The following is a 14,906-nucleotide window of genomic DNA, read 5'->3' on the forward strand; positions in this document are numbered from 1 at the left end:
ATACTCACCAGGGGCAGTCTGGTTCGGGTACAGAGGGAGTCACGGTCCGGTCCGGCGCCTCCCATCTTGCCTCGATGATGTCCTCTATATTCCTGGCCTTCATGGCTCCAGCGCAGGCACATTGCTCTGCCCTATTGAGGGCAGAGCAGAGTACTGCAGTGCACAGGCGCTGGACCTCTCCGGCGCCTGCACACTGCAGTAATTTGCTCTGCTCCAGAGAGCCTGCGCCGGAGCAATGACAGGAAGGAAAGAAGAGGACGGCTTCATATGAAGATGGGAGGCATCAGACCGGACCACAACTCCCTCCGGACCCGAACCGGACCCGGACCGCCCCTGGGTGAGTATAATCTAACTCCTTTTTCTTCTCTTTCAGGTTACATTGGGGGGCTTATCTACAGCATTACATAATGCTGTAGATAAGCCCCTGATGGAGGTGGCCACAGCTGATAGCCAAAAAAATTCGTGACAGATTCCCTTTAAGTATTGCTGACATTTTTTATCTCAAACTTATGAAAAAGTCATGTTACATGTCATTTAGTTACAAAAGCTAGATAACCAAGCTAAAACATTTTTTTTTTCATAAAAACTGATGAAAAAAACTTAATATATGTCTAATTGATAAACTGTCTTGCTTTTCCTTATTTCTTTGGACAAGCAGTATTTATAAAAGTTCATCCGATGCTGTCTGCTTCAAAAACTACACATGAATTCACATCACCTTCTTCACTCTCCTTCTTGTTCCCTGTAAGCTTCCTTCTCCATATCTTCCATAATGGCCTTCTTAAACACAGAATACAGAGAGACAAAGATTTTTTCCTTAAAATTTTGACCAGAAAGGACATAAATAATGGGATTTATGCAGCTATTAGCTATCATCAGGCTTTTTGCTATTTGTTTTCTACTTTGATTCACATTAGAAAACTTCTGAGGTCCGTAGTGTTGCAAAATGAGGAACAAATTATAAGGAAAAAAGCATAAAAAGAAAAGGATGATGATGGCCAGAAAAATTTTGAAAGGCCTTGAAGATTTGACAATGCCTCTTCTTTTTATTCGCACAGCAATAGCCACATAACACAAGACAATGCTGGTGAAAGGTAAAAAGAACAAAAAAATGGGATTCACAATAGCCTTCCACACGTAATTGTTTTGAAGACTGTTACTACAAGTTACTTTATTTTGATCTTCCTCAACGTTTCGAATTAAAAAGTACTGAACATTAAAAGCAATAGCAATGAACAAAACCAATATGGCTATAATTACGGCCGATCTCGATCTTCGGTGATTCTTACACCATACCGGGAAATAGACAAAAATGTAACGATCTACACTGATGACCATGAGCTGGAGGACACTGACGGACAGGTTGAGATAGTACACAAACCAGTATGACTTGCACATGAAGTTCCCGAATAGCCACTCCTTGCTCTGAGCCAAATAAGTAATTTTTAGAGGCAGAAAAAATGTGAAAGTAAAGTCAGTGATGGCCAGATTAAGAATCCACACCACGTTGACCATCTTCTTCATCCTGAAAATGCAGAACCAGATGACCAGACCATTTCCAGTGGTCCCTAATATATAAACCATCACATGGACCACAAGCCTGAAGATTTGTAGGTCGGTGTACTCGCTTGAGTTAACTTGGTCGTTGTAACTGCCATTTGTCGAGGAGTTATTCATGAGAAGAGTCTTCATATTCTTAAGAATCAGAAAAATTAAGACTGCGTTAAATTTATTGTGTTTTACACCGAATCCCAACCAAACATGTCTTTAATGATATGTTGGAAATACCGAAATTTTATAGAATAGGTTAAAAAAAATATATATATATCTAATATATAAAGCTCAGTGTGTGTGTGTGTGTCTGGGATTGGCATCTGCACCATCACAGCTACAGACACAAAAGTTTGCACAGTCACACGTCTGGACCCCGAGAGCGTCATAGGCTATGTTGTGAGGCGAAATTTTAACCCCGCGCGTTCCAATTCACCAAACAATTTTGCCTATTATACTTATCATTTCTATGGTGTTATCATCCTTCTGTAAAGCTGGAGATAACACAATTTGTTACCGTGCCAACACAGACCACCCTCTGACACAGACTGCAGGGGGAGCCCAGTATCAGACAGGATAGGATTAGATACACAGCTCAGCAGTCAGTATCACACAGGATAGGATTAGATGGACAGCTCAGCAGTCAGTATCACACAGGATAGGATTAGATACACAGCTCAGCAGTCAGTATCATGCAGGATAGGATTAGATACACAGCTCAGCAGTCAGTATCAAGCAGGATAGGATTAGATACACGGCTCAGCTGTCAGTATCACACAGGATAGGATTAGATACACAGCTCAGCAGTCAGTATCACACAGGATAGGATTAGATACACAGCTCAGCAGTCAGTATCACACAGGATAAGATTAGATACACAGCTCAGCACACGGTATCACACAGAATACGATTAGATACACGGCTCAGCAGTCAGTATCACACAGGATAGGATTACATACACAGCTGAGCAGTCAATAACACACATGATAGGATTACGTACACGGCTCAGCAGTCAGTATCACACAGGATAGGGTTAGATACACGGCTCAGCAGAAGGTATCGCACAAGATAGGATTAGATACATTGCTCACAGTGCTCAGCAGTCAGTACCACACAGGATAGGATTAGATACACGGCTCAGCAGTCAGTATCACACAGCATAGGATTAGATACACCACAGCTCAGCAGACAGTATCACACAGGATAGGATTAGATACACAGCTCAGCAGTCATTATCACACAGGATAGGAATAGATACACGGCTCAGCAGACAGTATCACACAGGATAAGATTAGATACACAGCTCAGCACACAGTATCACACAGAATAGTATTAGATACATGTCTCAGCAGACAGTGTCACACAGAATAGGATTAGATACACTGCTCTGCAGTCAGTATCACACAGGATAGGATTAGATACAAGGCTCAGCAGGCAGTATCACACAGGATAGGATTAGATACACGGCTGAGCAGTCAGTAACACACATGATAGAATTAGGTACACGGCTCAGCAGTCAGTATCACACAGGATAGGGTTAGATACACGGCTCAGCAGACGGTATCACACAGGATAGGATTAGATACACTGCTCAGCAGTCAGTATCACACAGGATAGGATTAGATACACGGCTGAGCTGTCAGTAACACACAATAGGATTAGATACACAGCTCAGCAGAAAGTATCACACAGGAGAGGATACTTGGTTACTATGCCCAGGCAACGCCGGGCTCTTCAGCTAGTATATGTGTATATATATATATATATATATATATATATATATATATATACACATGTGAGAGAGACCTGGGTTCAAAACAGTAGATTTATATTGTAAAACGTCCAAAAGTCTACACAATTTTTAGAAAATTCGAGAGCAAAGCAAACATTTGAGGGGGGGGGTGTATATGTTTTTGTTTTTGTAGCAAAAACAAATAAAAATAAAATATATATATCTCAATTATTTACAATAAACTTCTAAAATGTAAACTACATGATAAATTGTTACCCAAATAATATTCAATGTTATCATTAATTTACAATATTTTATTTTGAAGCCTTAGGGTGTGTGCACACGCTGCGGATTCTGCTGCGGTTCCACAGCGGATTTGGCCGCTGCGGATCAGCAGCAGTTTTTGCTGCAGTGTACAGTACCATAATATCCTATGGATATTAAAAACCGCAGTGCAGACGGTGCAGATTTTTCCACGCGGTTTTCCTGTGGTTTCTAAACTGCAGAAAGAATTGACATGTCAATTCTTTCTGCGGATTCCGCTGCGGTTTGCCATCTCCTCCATTGTGGAGATGAAAAACCGCAGGGCAAGACCGCAGACTAATCCGCAGGTAAAACCGCAGGTCTTTTGACCTGCAGATTTACCTGCGGATTTTACAAAATCCGCGTGGCGAAATCCACACCCCAATCCGCAGCGTGTGCACATACCCTTATACAGCTGTACAGATCTACATACCGGGGATGTTTTCTTCTGCTGCAAGGTGTGGTGTCTCCTCCACCTTCTTCGGTCTGGATAATAAATGTGTTAATCACATGTATACAAGTAATGAAGGAGAAAAAGCATTTATATGTTTATTTTTTAATGAAAGCTCATTACTTAGCAACTTTTTTTTTCTTACTCTTTTCTTTAGGGAGTGCAATAGCGACACCTCCTGAAATCTCAATATATATATATATATATATATATATATATATATATAAAAATCTATACGGTATTTTAATCAACATTTCTTAATTTTCAGTAGTCACGTAAGTCTGGAGACACACGATCTATAAAAAAATCACTCCGACGTTGATGCAGGAAAGTAGGATGAATGTCATGCGGGTAGAATGTGATTTTTCTCACCTAGCATCCGTATGACATCAGTAGGAAAACAGTATGCAATGCGTTTGTAACATTATCTTTTACTTGCTGTAATTCTCTATGCAATTTACAGCTAGTTTGCAAAGTAATAAAGCAAACTTATATACAGATATAGACAGATGATAGAAATATATTACATATATAATATATAGATAAATAGATAGATAGATAATAGAGAGATAATAGATGGTAGATAGATAGATAGATAGATAGATAGATAGATAGATAGATAGATAGATAGATAGATAGACAGTAGTGTTGAGCGAGCATTTTCGCCACTACTCAGTACTCGCCCGAGCATTTCACTGCTCGAGATACTCGAAGCTCGCCGAGTATTTCCGGGGTTGCTCGGCGGGAGCTCGGCTCCCTGCTCTGCATGTTTGGCGCTCTTTAGAGAGCCAATGAATATGCAGGGATTCTCTGCCACACATTGTAATGCTGCAACCATGCTGGTTATGGCATTACAGTGATTGCCTGGACGCACAGCGTCATCAGGTATATATCAGACCTGGCACCGCCATGCTCGTCACAGTCTACTAAGGAATCAGGCAGTATAGGGAGAGTTGCTGCTGAGCTAGGGAGAGATTTGCTTGGTTCTTACTTAGTGTGGGTTTATACCATATGATATACACATATCCATCTCAACTAACAGTCCTGAGAACTAATAAAACTGCATAGATATCAGTGCTAGGCAGGCAGGCAGTGTATGTGGCAGACTGCAGTGCATATACCAAGAGGGTACATTCATGTTCTGTCTGCTGCTGCTATTACAGATGTTTGGAGACATAGCCCCAGGTATCAGGGGCAAGGTATAATTATTTTACAGGCCAGCTATTGAAAACTGTGTGTTGCAGTGTGTTAGCCAAGTTATTGACACCAGTTACCTACAGGCCATCTATTGAAAACCGTGGTTTGTCTATCACACGGATCAGAGAAAAAAAGTGCACTCAAAATTATGCATTTTTGCCCTCTCTTTAAAATTTGTTGCAGTGTGTTAGCGAAGTTATTGATATCAGTTTGCTGGTAAAAATAGTTACCTACAGGCCAGCTATTGAAAACTGTGGTTAATCCATCACACAGATCACATATAAGTTCGCTCCAAATTCAGCCATTTGTAGTGAACGTGGAAAATATTGTCCTCCATTTAAAATGGGCAAGGCGCGTGGCAAGGGACAGGGAACTGGACGTGATGGTGATGATGAATTCAGAGGCCAAGGCCGTGGCCATTCGTTGGAAAGCTGAAATTGTGCCACAACAAACACCCACATCTTCTCACCTGATCTTCCTGTCCGAATTACTAGGGAACCGCAGAACACCACTATTGAACGCAGAGCAGTGTCAAAAGGTTGTTTGTTGGATAGCAGATAATGCTTCCCAATTGGACAGACCATCAGCAGATTTGGCTTTCAGTACCATCTTTATGCTGATGACACACAACTATACACATCCTCTCCCGACCTTACCCCCTTTGTAGTACAGAATGCCAGTGATAGTCTGTCTGCAGTCTCCAACATCATGCCCGCTCTCTATCTGAAACTCAAACTCTCCAAAACTGAACCTCTTCTGCTCCCGCCGTCTACTAACATCCCTAAATCTGACATTTTCCTCTCCGTGGGTGGCACAATAATAACTCCCCAGCAGCAGGCTGGGTGTCTGGGTGCTATGTTTGACACCAATCTCTCCTTCACATCCCATATACAATCTCTTGCCCGCTCTTGCCACTTACACCTAAAGAACATCTCTAGAATCTGCCCTTTTCTCACCATGGAAACAACAAAAACCTTCACTGTCGTCTTGATCCACTCCCGCCTGGATTACTGCAACGCTCTATTAATTGGCCTCCCAGTTACTCGACTTTCCCCTCTCCAATCCATACTTAATGCAGCAGCTAGGGTCATCGGCTGTCTGCTACCCTAGGTCTATACACTTTTTTCGGGTAAAAAATATAAAAATACAGGCCACATATTGAACAGTTTGGTATCTCTGTAACACGCCTCATCTATCTGTGCTCTACAAATAGCTGCATTTCAGGCCTACATTCCCTTTTTTTGCTGTCTGCTACCCTAGGTCTATACACTATTTTGGGGTAAAAAATGAAAAAATACAGGCCACATATTGAACAGTCTGGTATCGCTGTCAGACACCTCATCTATTTGTGGCCTGGTCTATCTGTGCTTTACAAATTGTGGCATTAGATTAGAGGCTTGCATTCACTTTTTGTTAAAATGGGCAAGGCGCGTGGCAAGGGACGGGGAATTGGACGTGATGGTGATGGTGCATGCAGAGGTCGAGGTCGTGAGCAAGCTGAAAGTGAACCACAACAAACACCCACATTTTATCGTTAGACCTTCATGTCCCAATTACTAGGGGACCGCAGCAGCACACCACTATTGAAGCCATAGCAGGTTGAAAAGGTTGCTGGTTGCTGGGCAGCTGCGGGCTGCTATTTTTAGGCTGGGGGCCAATATCCATGGCCCCTTACCAGCTTGAGAATACTAGCCCCTAGCTGTCTCCTTTAGCAAGGCTGGTTGTCTAAAATGGGGAGACCCCATGCCGTTTTTTTAAATTATTTATTTATATAATTAAAAACAGCATGGGGACCCCTCTATTCTTGATAACTAGTCTTGCTGAAGCTGACAGCTGAAGGTTTAAGCCCTCAGCTGTAAATTTTGTTTGGCTGGTTAGCAAAAATACAAAGGAACCCATGCTAGTTTTTTTTTTTTATTATTTATATACAGCGCAAAAGCAGCTAATGAATACTCTCATCTGCCGCTTCTGCTCTCACTGTAATTAGCGGCAGCATGTGTTGGATGATGGGAGTAGCAGTCCCATCAGCTGATACCAGTGACTGGAAGTAAGCTTTATACCTTCAATCTGAGCGCTCACAGTGTCTTTTGACAGCGTGGGAGCCAAGGCTCTCTGACCGTTGCCAAATGAACTTAAAATCTAGTACAGACATTGACAAGGTTCGAAAAAAAGATTTTGATTTGAAATAATAATTTTCTCCTTGAAACTTTGCTCCCTTTGCAGCAATTACAACATTGCAGACCTTTGGCATTCTAGCAGTTAATTTGCGAGGTAACCTGGAGAATTTTCACCCCATGCTTCCAGAAGCCCCTCCCACTAGTTGGTTTGGCATGATGGGCACTTTTTGCATACCATACGGTCATGCTGCTCCCACAACAGCTCAATGGGGTTGAGATTTGGTGACTGAGCTGGCCACTCCATTACAGATAGAATACCAGCTGCCTGCTTCTTCCCTAAATAGTTCTTCCATAATTTGGAGGTGTGCTTTGGGTCATTCTCCTGTTGTAGGATGAAATTGGCTCCAATCAATCGCTGTCCACAGGGTGTGGCATGGCGTTGCAAAATGGAGTGATAGCCTTCCTTATTCAAAATCTCTTTTACCTTGGACAAATCTCCCACTTTACCAGCACCAAAGCAACCTCAGACCATCACATTACCGCCACCATGCTTGACAGATGGCATCAGGCACTCTTCCAGCACCTTTTCAGTTGTTCTGCATCTCACAAATGTTCTTCTGTGTGATCCAAACTCCACAAATTTGGATTCGTCTGTCCATAACACTTTATTCCAATCTTCCTCTGTCCAATGTCTGTGTTCTTTTGCCCATATCAATCTTTTCCTTTTATTAGCAAGTGTCAGATATGGCTTTTTCTTTGCCTCTCTGCCCTGAAGGGCAGCATCCCGGAGTCGCCTCTTCACTGTAGACGTTGACACTGGTGTTCTTTCTACTCTGGATAGAGCCTGTTTGTGCTCTCCTCTGAAGGGAGTAGTACTCACCGTTGTAGGAAATCTACAGTTTCTTGGCAATTTCTCACATGGAACAGCCTTCATTTCTAAGAACAAGAATAGACTGTCGAGTTTCACATTAAAGTTCTTTTTTTCTGGCCATTTTGAGAGTTTAATGGAACCAACAAATGTAATGCTCCAGATTATCAACTAGCTCAAAGGAAGGTCAGGTTTGTAGCTTCTCTAATCAGCCAAACTGTTTTCGCTGTGCTAACATACTTGCACAAGGGTTTTTAAGGGTATTCTAACCATCCATTAGCCTTCTTACACAGTTAGCAAACACAAAGTACCATAAGAACACTGGAGTGATGGTTGTTGGAAATGGGCTTCTATACACCTATGAACATATTGCATTACAAACCAGACATTTGCAGCTAGAATAGTCATTTACCACATTAACAATGTATAGTGCAGAAGTCTCAAACATGCAACCCGCGGGCCACATGTGGCCCCTGAAGCAGGCATCTGCGGCCCGTGGTGCACCACATGACTCACTCCCTGAGCAGCACGCGATGGCTGTTCTGTGTGCACAGGACCTGGCATGAGGTCACAGGAGGGGAGGAGTCAGGGGTCACATGCTCAGGGGCCTCAGTGTATGCAGGACACTGCTGTCTGTGCTGGTTGTCATGGTGCTTGATGAAGGTAAGTTCATGTGTGGGGTCAGGAGGGGTTTACAGGGTGGATGTAGCAGAGCAGTGTGTGTACAGAGCGGAGTCGTGTGTGTACGAAGTGTATGGAGTACAGCCGTGTGTGTACGAGGTGTGCAGAGCGGAGCCGTGTGTGTATGAAGTGTACGGAGCGAGGTGTATGGAGCTGAGCCGCGTGTGTATGATGTGTACGGAGAGGAGCCGTATGTGTACGAGGTGTATAGAGAGGAGCTGTGTGTGTACGAGGTGTATGGAGCAGAGCCATGTGTGTATGAGTTGTATGGAGCGCAGCCGTCTGTGTATGAGGTGTATGGAGAGCATCTGCGTGTGTACGAGATGTATGGATCAGAGCTGCATGTGTATGAGGTGTACGGAGTGGAGCCGCGTGTGTACGAGGTGTACGGAGCGGAGCCGTGTGTGTACAAAGTGTACGGAGCGGAGCCGCGTGTGTACGAGGTGTACGCAGCTGAGCCAAGTGTGTACGAGGTTTACAGAGAGGAGCCGGGTGTGCACGAGGTGTACGGAGTGGAGCCGCATGTGTACGAGGTGTACGGAGCGGAGCTGAGTGTGTACGAGGTGTGCGGAGCGGAGCCGTGTATGTATGAAGTGTACAGAGCAGGGTGTATAGAGAGGAGCTGTGTGTGTACGAGGTGTATGGAGCAGAGCCATGTGTGTATGAGTTGTACGGAGCGCAGCCGTCTGTGTATGAGGTGTATGGAGAGGATCCGCGTGTGTACAAGGTGTATGGAGCAGAGCTGCATGTGTATGAGGTGTACGGAGTGGAGCCGCGTGTGTACGAGGTGTACGGAGCGGAGCCGTGTGTGTACGAAGTGTACGGAGCGGAGCCGCATGTGTACGAGGTGTATGCAGCGGAGCCGTGTGTGTACGAAGTGTACGGAGAGGAGCCGCATGTGCACGAGGTGTACGGAGTGGAGCCGCATGTGTACGAGGTGTACGGAGAGGAGCCACATGTGCACGAGGTGTACGGAGTGGAGCCGCATGTGTACGAGGTGTGCGGAGCGGAGCCGTGTATGTATGAAGTGTACAGAGCAGGGTGTACGGAGAGGAACCGTGTGTATGGAGTGGAGTCGCATGTGTATGGAGCGGGGTGGACGGAGCGGAGCCGTGTGTGTACGAGGTGGACGGAGCGGAGCCGTGTGTGTACTAAGTGTATTAAATTTGAAAGGAATGCGGCCCGTCAGCTCAAATTTTTTTTTATGTGCGGCCCATTTACTCTCCCAAGTTTGAGACCCCTGGTATAGAGGGTATTTCTGAATCATTTAGTGTTAGCTTTATTGGAAAAAACTGTGCTTTTCTTTCAAAAATAAGGAATTTTCTAAGTGACCCTAAACTTTTGAACGGTAGTGTACACCCGATGTAAAAAAGGGGTTAAATAATAGTATTTACATAGATGTTAATGTAACAATTACTGCCCATGGTCTCATTAGGAATCTAATTTTTGCTGCTGAGTGTGAATACTTAAAAGTGACAGATGGAGGAGGAAGCACAGTATCCTGCATGTGACTATCATGACAGATAGTCACATGCAGCGATAAAACTAAACTCTGCAATCCTCACCAGCTTTATATACACTATCCCCGTGGTTTTACTGCTCATCAGAAGACAAGGGAGAAATGATACTTCTTGGATATAGGTCAGACGCCTCTCTCACAGCCAAACCAGATCTCACACTTTGCACTGACGAGGGGCAGTACCCCGAAACACAGGGTCTGCAAATTGAGATTCTGGTTTTGGCTTTTATCCTAAGTCATGTAACAAGGCTCGTTAAAGGGTCGGCATTGACTTTTAGGATTGCTGCTTCCAATAGGTAGCACTAGAGTTCTAGTCCTCTTCCTCTCTGAAGAGACAATTTGCATAATTAGCATATTTCCCAGAGGAGCATTGCGGCTTTAAGTCTCCTCATCTCAACATGCTTAGCATGTCATTCTCCGCAAGGATAAATGATACTTCTTGGATATAAGTGCAAACCTTGAAACACATGTGTGCAAATTGAGATTCTGATCTGGCTTTTATCCTAAGTCATGGGGCAAGATTATTTAAACTGTCAGTATTGATTTTTTTTGGATTGCTGCTTCCAATAGCTGGCACTAGAGTTCAAGTCCTCTTCTTCACTAAAGGGTTAATTTCCACACCTAGAGAGACTGACACACAAAGAGCCAGAAGACAGGCATTATTACTCACTGTAGAGCTCCAGCCTCATAATAAAACAGGTATATATACAGTAATTGCTCAAAAAAAAATAAAGGGAAGACTATTCCAATGGCAAAAGGCTGTTTGTGTTCCCTTTATTTTTTTTTAGCAGTATATATATATATATATATATATATATATATTTATATATTTCTAACCATTTCATATGTTTAATGAGTAAGTTGAAAAAATGTAAAAATTACAATTGTCTTTAGAAATAATATAGATGATGGTTGCACAATCCCATTTAACTAATATGACATGCTTCAATTTCAGACTGAAATCTAAGAATTAATATTTCTCCTTGTGGAGAGTGACAAGCCCGGCTTGGCATGTCAAAGTGAGGGGACTTTTTAAACCATGTAAAATTAAATATGCAAATTGCCTCTTCAGAGACGAAGAGGACTAGAAATCTACTGCCACCTATTGGAAGAGGAGCAATGCTAAAAGTCAATGCCGAAGTTATGATCAACAATGATGTAGCGTGTGGGATTATTGCAATAATTAAAGAATATCTTTGTCTATCTTGGTCACTGGCTACTTTGTGTAACTCCAGATTGTCTTCTTCATAAAGGGAAATTAAATGATCAATAAGGAATAAAATATGCTAATAATGTACTGGCTAAACCTTACCTGGCTATTGATAATGTTAATGGGGTTGCCACTACATTGATGGCCAATAGATCATGAACATCATAATATTGTGGTGTACTTTGTGCAGAGCCAAACCATCCTGGCTTCTTGCACTTTGTAGTGGTCATTCTGAAGAACTGCAACGCCTTCTTGGAAAGTGTGTCTCGGCTCCTAAGCTGAGATATGGTGCTCGAGAATCATCTCTAAAAAGTGTATGAAGCTGTGAACTGCATACTGTTTGCATCAGTTGGTGTGCTGGATGGGGTTACTATAGATCGGTCATCATAATCTATTTAGTGGACAACCTCTTTAAAGTGAATTTGTCAATAGGTTTTGCCAATATAAGTTAAAGCCATCACCTATATTGCCTTGTTTACCTATGCCAAGCTACCAGTATTTAAGCCTCCAACCCACTCTGCATATCCAAAAAATACTTTTATAATCCCCCCTCTAGCATCGTCTGGTCCATTTGATATTACTTGTCTTTCTCAACACCTCCTCTATCCCATTAAGTGCTGTCGTCCTGCAGTGTTCTAAATCTCGCTCGTACTGTGCCTTGCTGAGGTACAGTAATGCTGAAGACTGATTGCCTTCAGAATTTACATCAGACTGTGCGCTAACTGCCAAAAGTATGACATAGTCACCTAATTATATGTATGGAGGCAAAAAGTGGAAGCCTAATTTTTGTACGGAGACACAAATGGACATAAATTTGGTATAGGTACACAAAGGGGATTTACTTATTGCATAAGGACACAAAGTGGACATGATGTTCATCTTGGGACACAAAGGCTACGTAATTATTGTATGAGGGCACAAAGAGGACATAATTATTGTATGGGGGCACAATGGGATTATAATTATTGCATGGAGACACAAAGTGGACATGATGTTCATCTTGGGGCAAAAAGGCTATGTAATTATTGCATGAGAGTAGAAAGGGGGCATAATATTGTATGGGACAAAAAGGATTATAATTATTGCACAGGGACACAAAGTGGACATGATGTTCATCTTGAGGCACAAAGGCTATGTAATTATTGCATGAGAGTAGAAAGGGGGCATAATATTGTATGGGACAAAAATGATTATAATTATTGCACAGGGACACAAAGTGGACATGATGTTCATCTTGAGGCACAAAGGCTATGTAATTATTGCATGAGAGTACAAAGGGGGCATAATATTGTATGGGACAAAAAGGATTATAATTATTGCACAGGGACTCAAAGTGGACATAATGTTCATCTTGGGGCAAAAAGGTGATGTAATTATTGTATGGCTAAACAAATGGGATATAATTATAGAAGGGAGCACAAAGAGGTGATAATTATTGTATGGGGGTGCAAAGTGGACATAATGATCATCCTGAGGCACAAAGCTGACATAGTTATTGTATGGGGGCACAAAGGGGGCCAAAATTATTCTATGGGGGCATTATTATTGTGTGGAGCCATGGACAATATATGACAATGTAGAGGTACTATAGGTGCACTATTACTTGTGGATGGCACAAAACTTGGTTATGGAAAAGGGGGTGGAAGAATTACCATGTAGGGCTTTATGAAATTTGTTTAGAGTTGGTGTGCTTTTAGCTATATGGTTTAATTCTATCTATTCTATTTGTTGTACTTTGCTGCCATCTACTGACCATTGTTATATTATGTTCTTCATGTAATATTACTGGGCTTTACCCATAATACCTTTCTATCTGCAACTCCTTCTATCTGTATTTCACTTTCTTCTTCTTTGTCAGTGCTATCTTGGACAGCATATGCTTCAGGACTGGAGAAAGGATTCTTTTGTTACCTCTAACTGTGTGATTCTAACCTGCAGTACTAACTCCTACCTCATCTTCATCATCCCTGATATCTCTCATCAAGGTACTGTGAATAAACCTGTTGAATTCATCACTACATCATCCTTCCGGACTAATCATGTGCAGCTCATCAGGAATAGTAGGCATGAGTTAGTGAGTTAATGCCATCTGCTACTACTTATACAGAGAACCATGTTCACATCCTTCAGACACATCTCACCCACGCACATCAGTGGCAGAATTGATGGGTAAAAGTGAGAGCAGTAGTAGAAAACTGATGAGCCAAAACTTTCTGTACAAAATTCTGCAGATGAAAGAAAAATTTTCATGGGGTTCTGGTCTAGATGTAGAAAAAAAGGGTTCATTCAGAAACAACATCACTGGAGAATCAATGGATTTATCTGTACATAATACACAGATATACAACTGTATAATGGCAATATCAGACTTGGTACAGAGTTTTTTTGTTAACTATCAGAATTGTGGTATTATGTGGTCACTATGTGCTGGTAATACATTATGTGGTCATGGTGTTATTTTTTATATAATGATATTCCTCGAAGTACACTGAGTTTCATACTGTGATATTTTTTAAGATTGTGTTGATTGAGTTTATTTGTGTTACTTTCATTTTTTAGGGAGGATGAACATCTTTTTACATACTTCAGCAGAGTCCCAAGAGAACACATGTCAGAGATATAAACTGGTATTTAGATTTGGGCATAGTTCTGAAAGTTGCACCAGGACTAGTGTTGAGCATTCCGATACCGCAAATATCGGGTATCGGCCGATATTCGCGGTATCGGAATTCCGATACTGAGTTCCGATACTTTTAGCATATCGAATACCGGAATCGGAAGTTCCCATAATGCTATCAGCCAGTTTGATTTAATTCAGCCAATGTGGAATCCTCAGAAGTGTGGTCACATCCTGTTACGCATGTAGGCATGTTAACTACTGGCATGGCTGTGATTGGCTGCTGAAAAGATGTCATGATGCACTATAAAAGCCGCCGCCCCCGCCATTTAGGGTTCACTCTGCTGTGAATTCAGTTAGGGACAGGCTGCTGTTCAAGACTCTGAGGGACAGTTAGAGATAGCGATTTTCCAAATAATATTGTGCTTTACCCAGGCTACATCAATCAGTGTAGCTTTCTTTTGCTTGCAGCGCTGTTCACAGCTGTCTGCAAGGTCTGTGTGAGTGCAGCTCACGCTGTGCAGTGCGTCCTGCAGCCACCTCTGGTTGTAGGCCGCTCAGCGTGCGTCACTGCCTCATACATATTTTTCTTTTATTGCTGCTCATTTTTCATTAATTCTCCTATTAGTGTGCATCCATCCGTATCCATATACATTGGTT

At 42.4% G+C, this 14,906-nt stretch overlaps 1 protein-coding gene across 1 annotated transcript; it reads right to left on the reverse strand.

Annotated features, from left to right (window-relative positions):
- Positions 1–723: 723 nt before the first annotated feature.
- Positions 724–1,677, reverse strand: LOC141084911 (chemerin-like receptor 1). The gene has a single exon (XM_073569860.1). The coding sequence runs from the start codon at positions 1,675–1,677 to the stop codon at positions 724–726; it is 954 nt and encodes a 317-aa protein (XP_073425961.1).
- Between the last annotated feature and the right edge of the window lie 13,229 nt (positions 1,678–14,906).

This window comes from Dendrobates tinctorius, unplaced genomic scaffold, assembly GCF_039654945.1.
Source record: "Dendrobates tinctorius isolate UK_male_01 unplaced genomic scaffold, ASM3965494v1 ptg000028l, whole genome shotgun sequence".
NCBI lineage: Eukaryota > Metazoa > Chordata > Amphibia > Anura > Dendrobatidae > Dendrobates > Dendrobates tinctorius.

Coding starts and splice junctions, on each gene's coding strand:
- LOC141084911 (XM_073569860.1), bottom strand. CDS start 1,677: ATGAATAACTCCTCGACAAATGGCAGTTACAACGACCAAGTTAACTCA.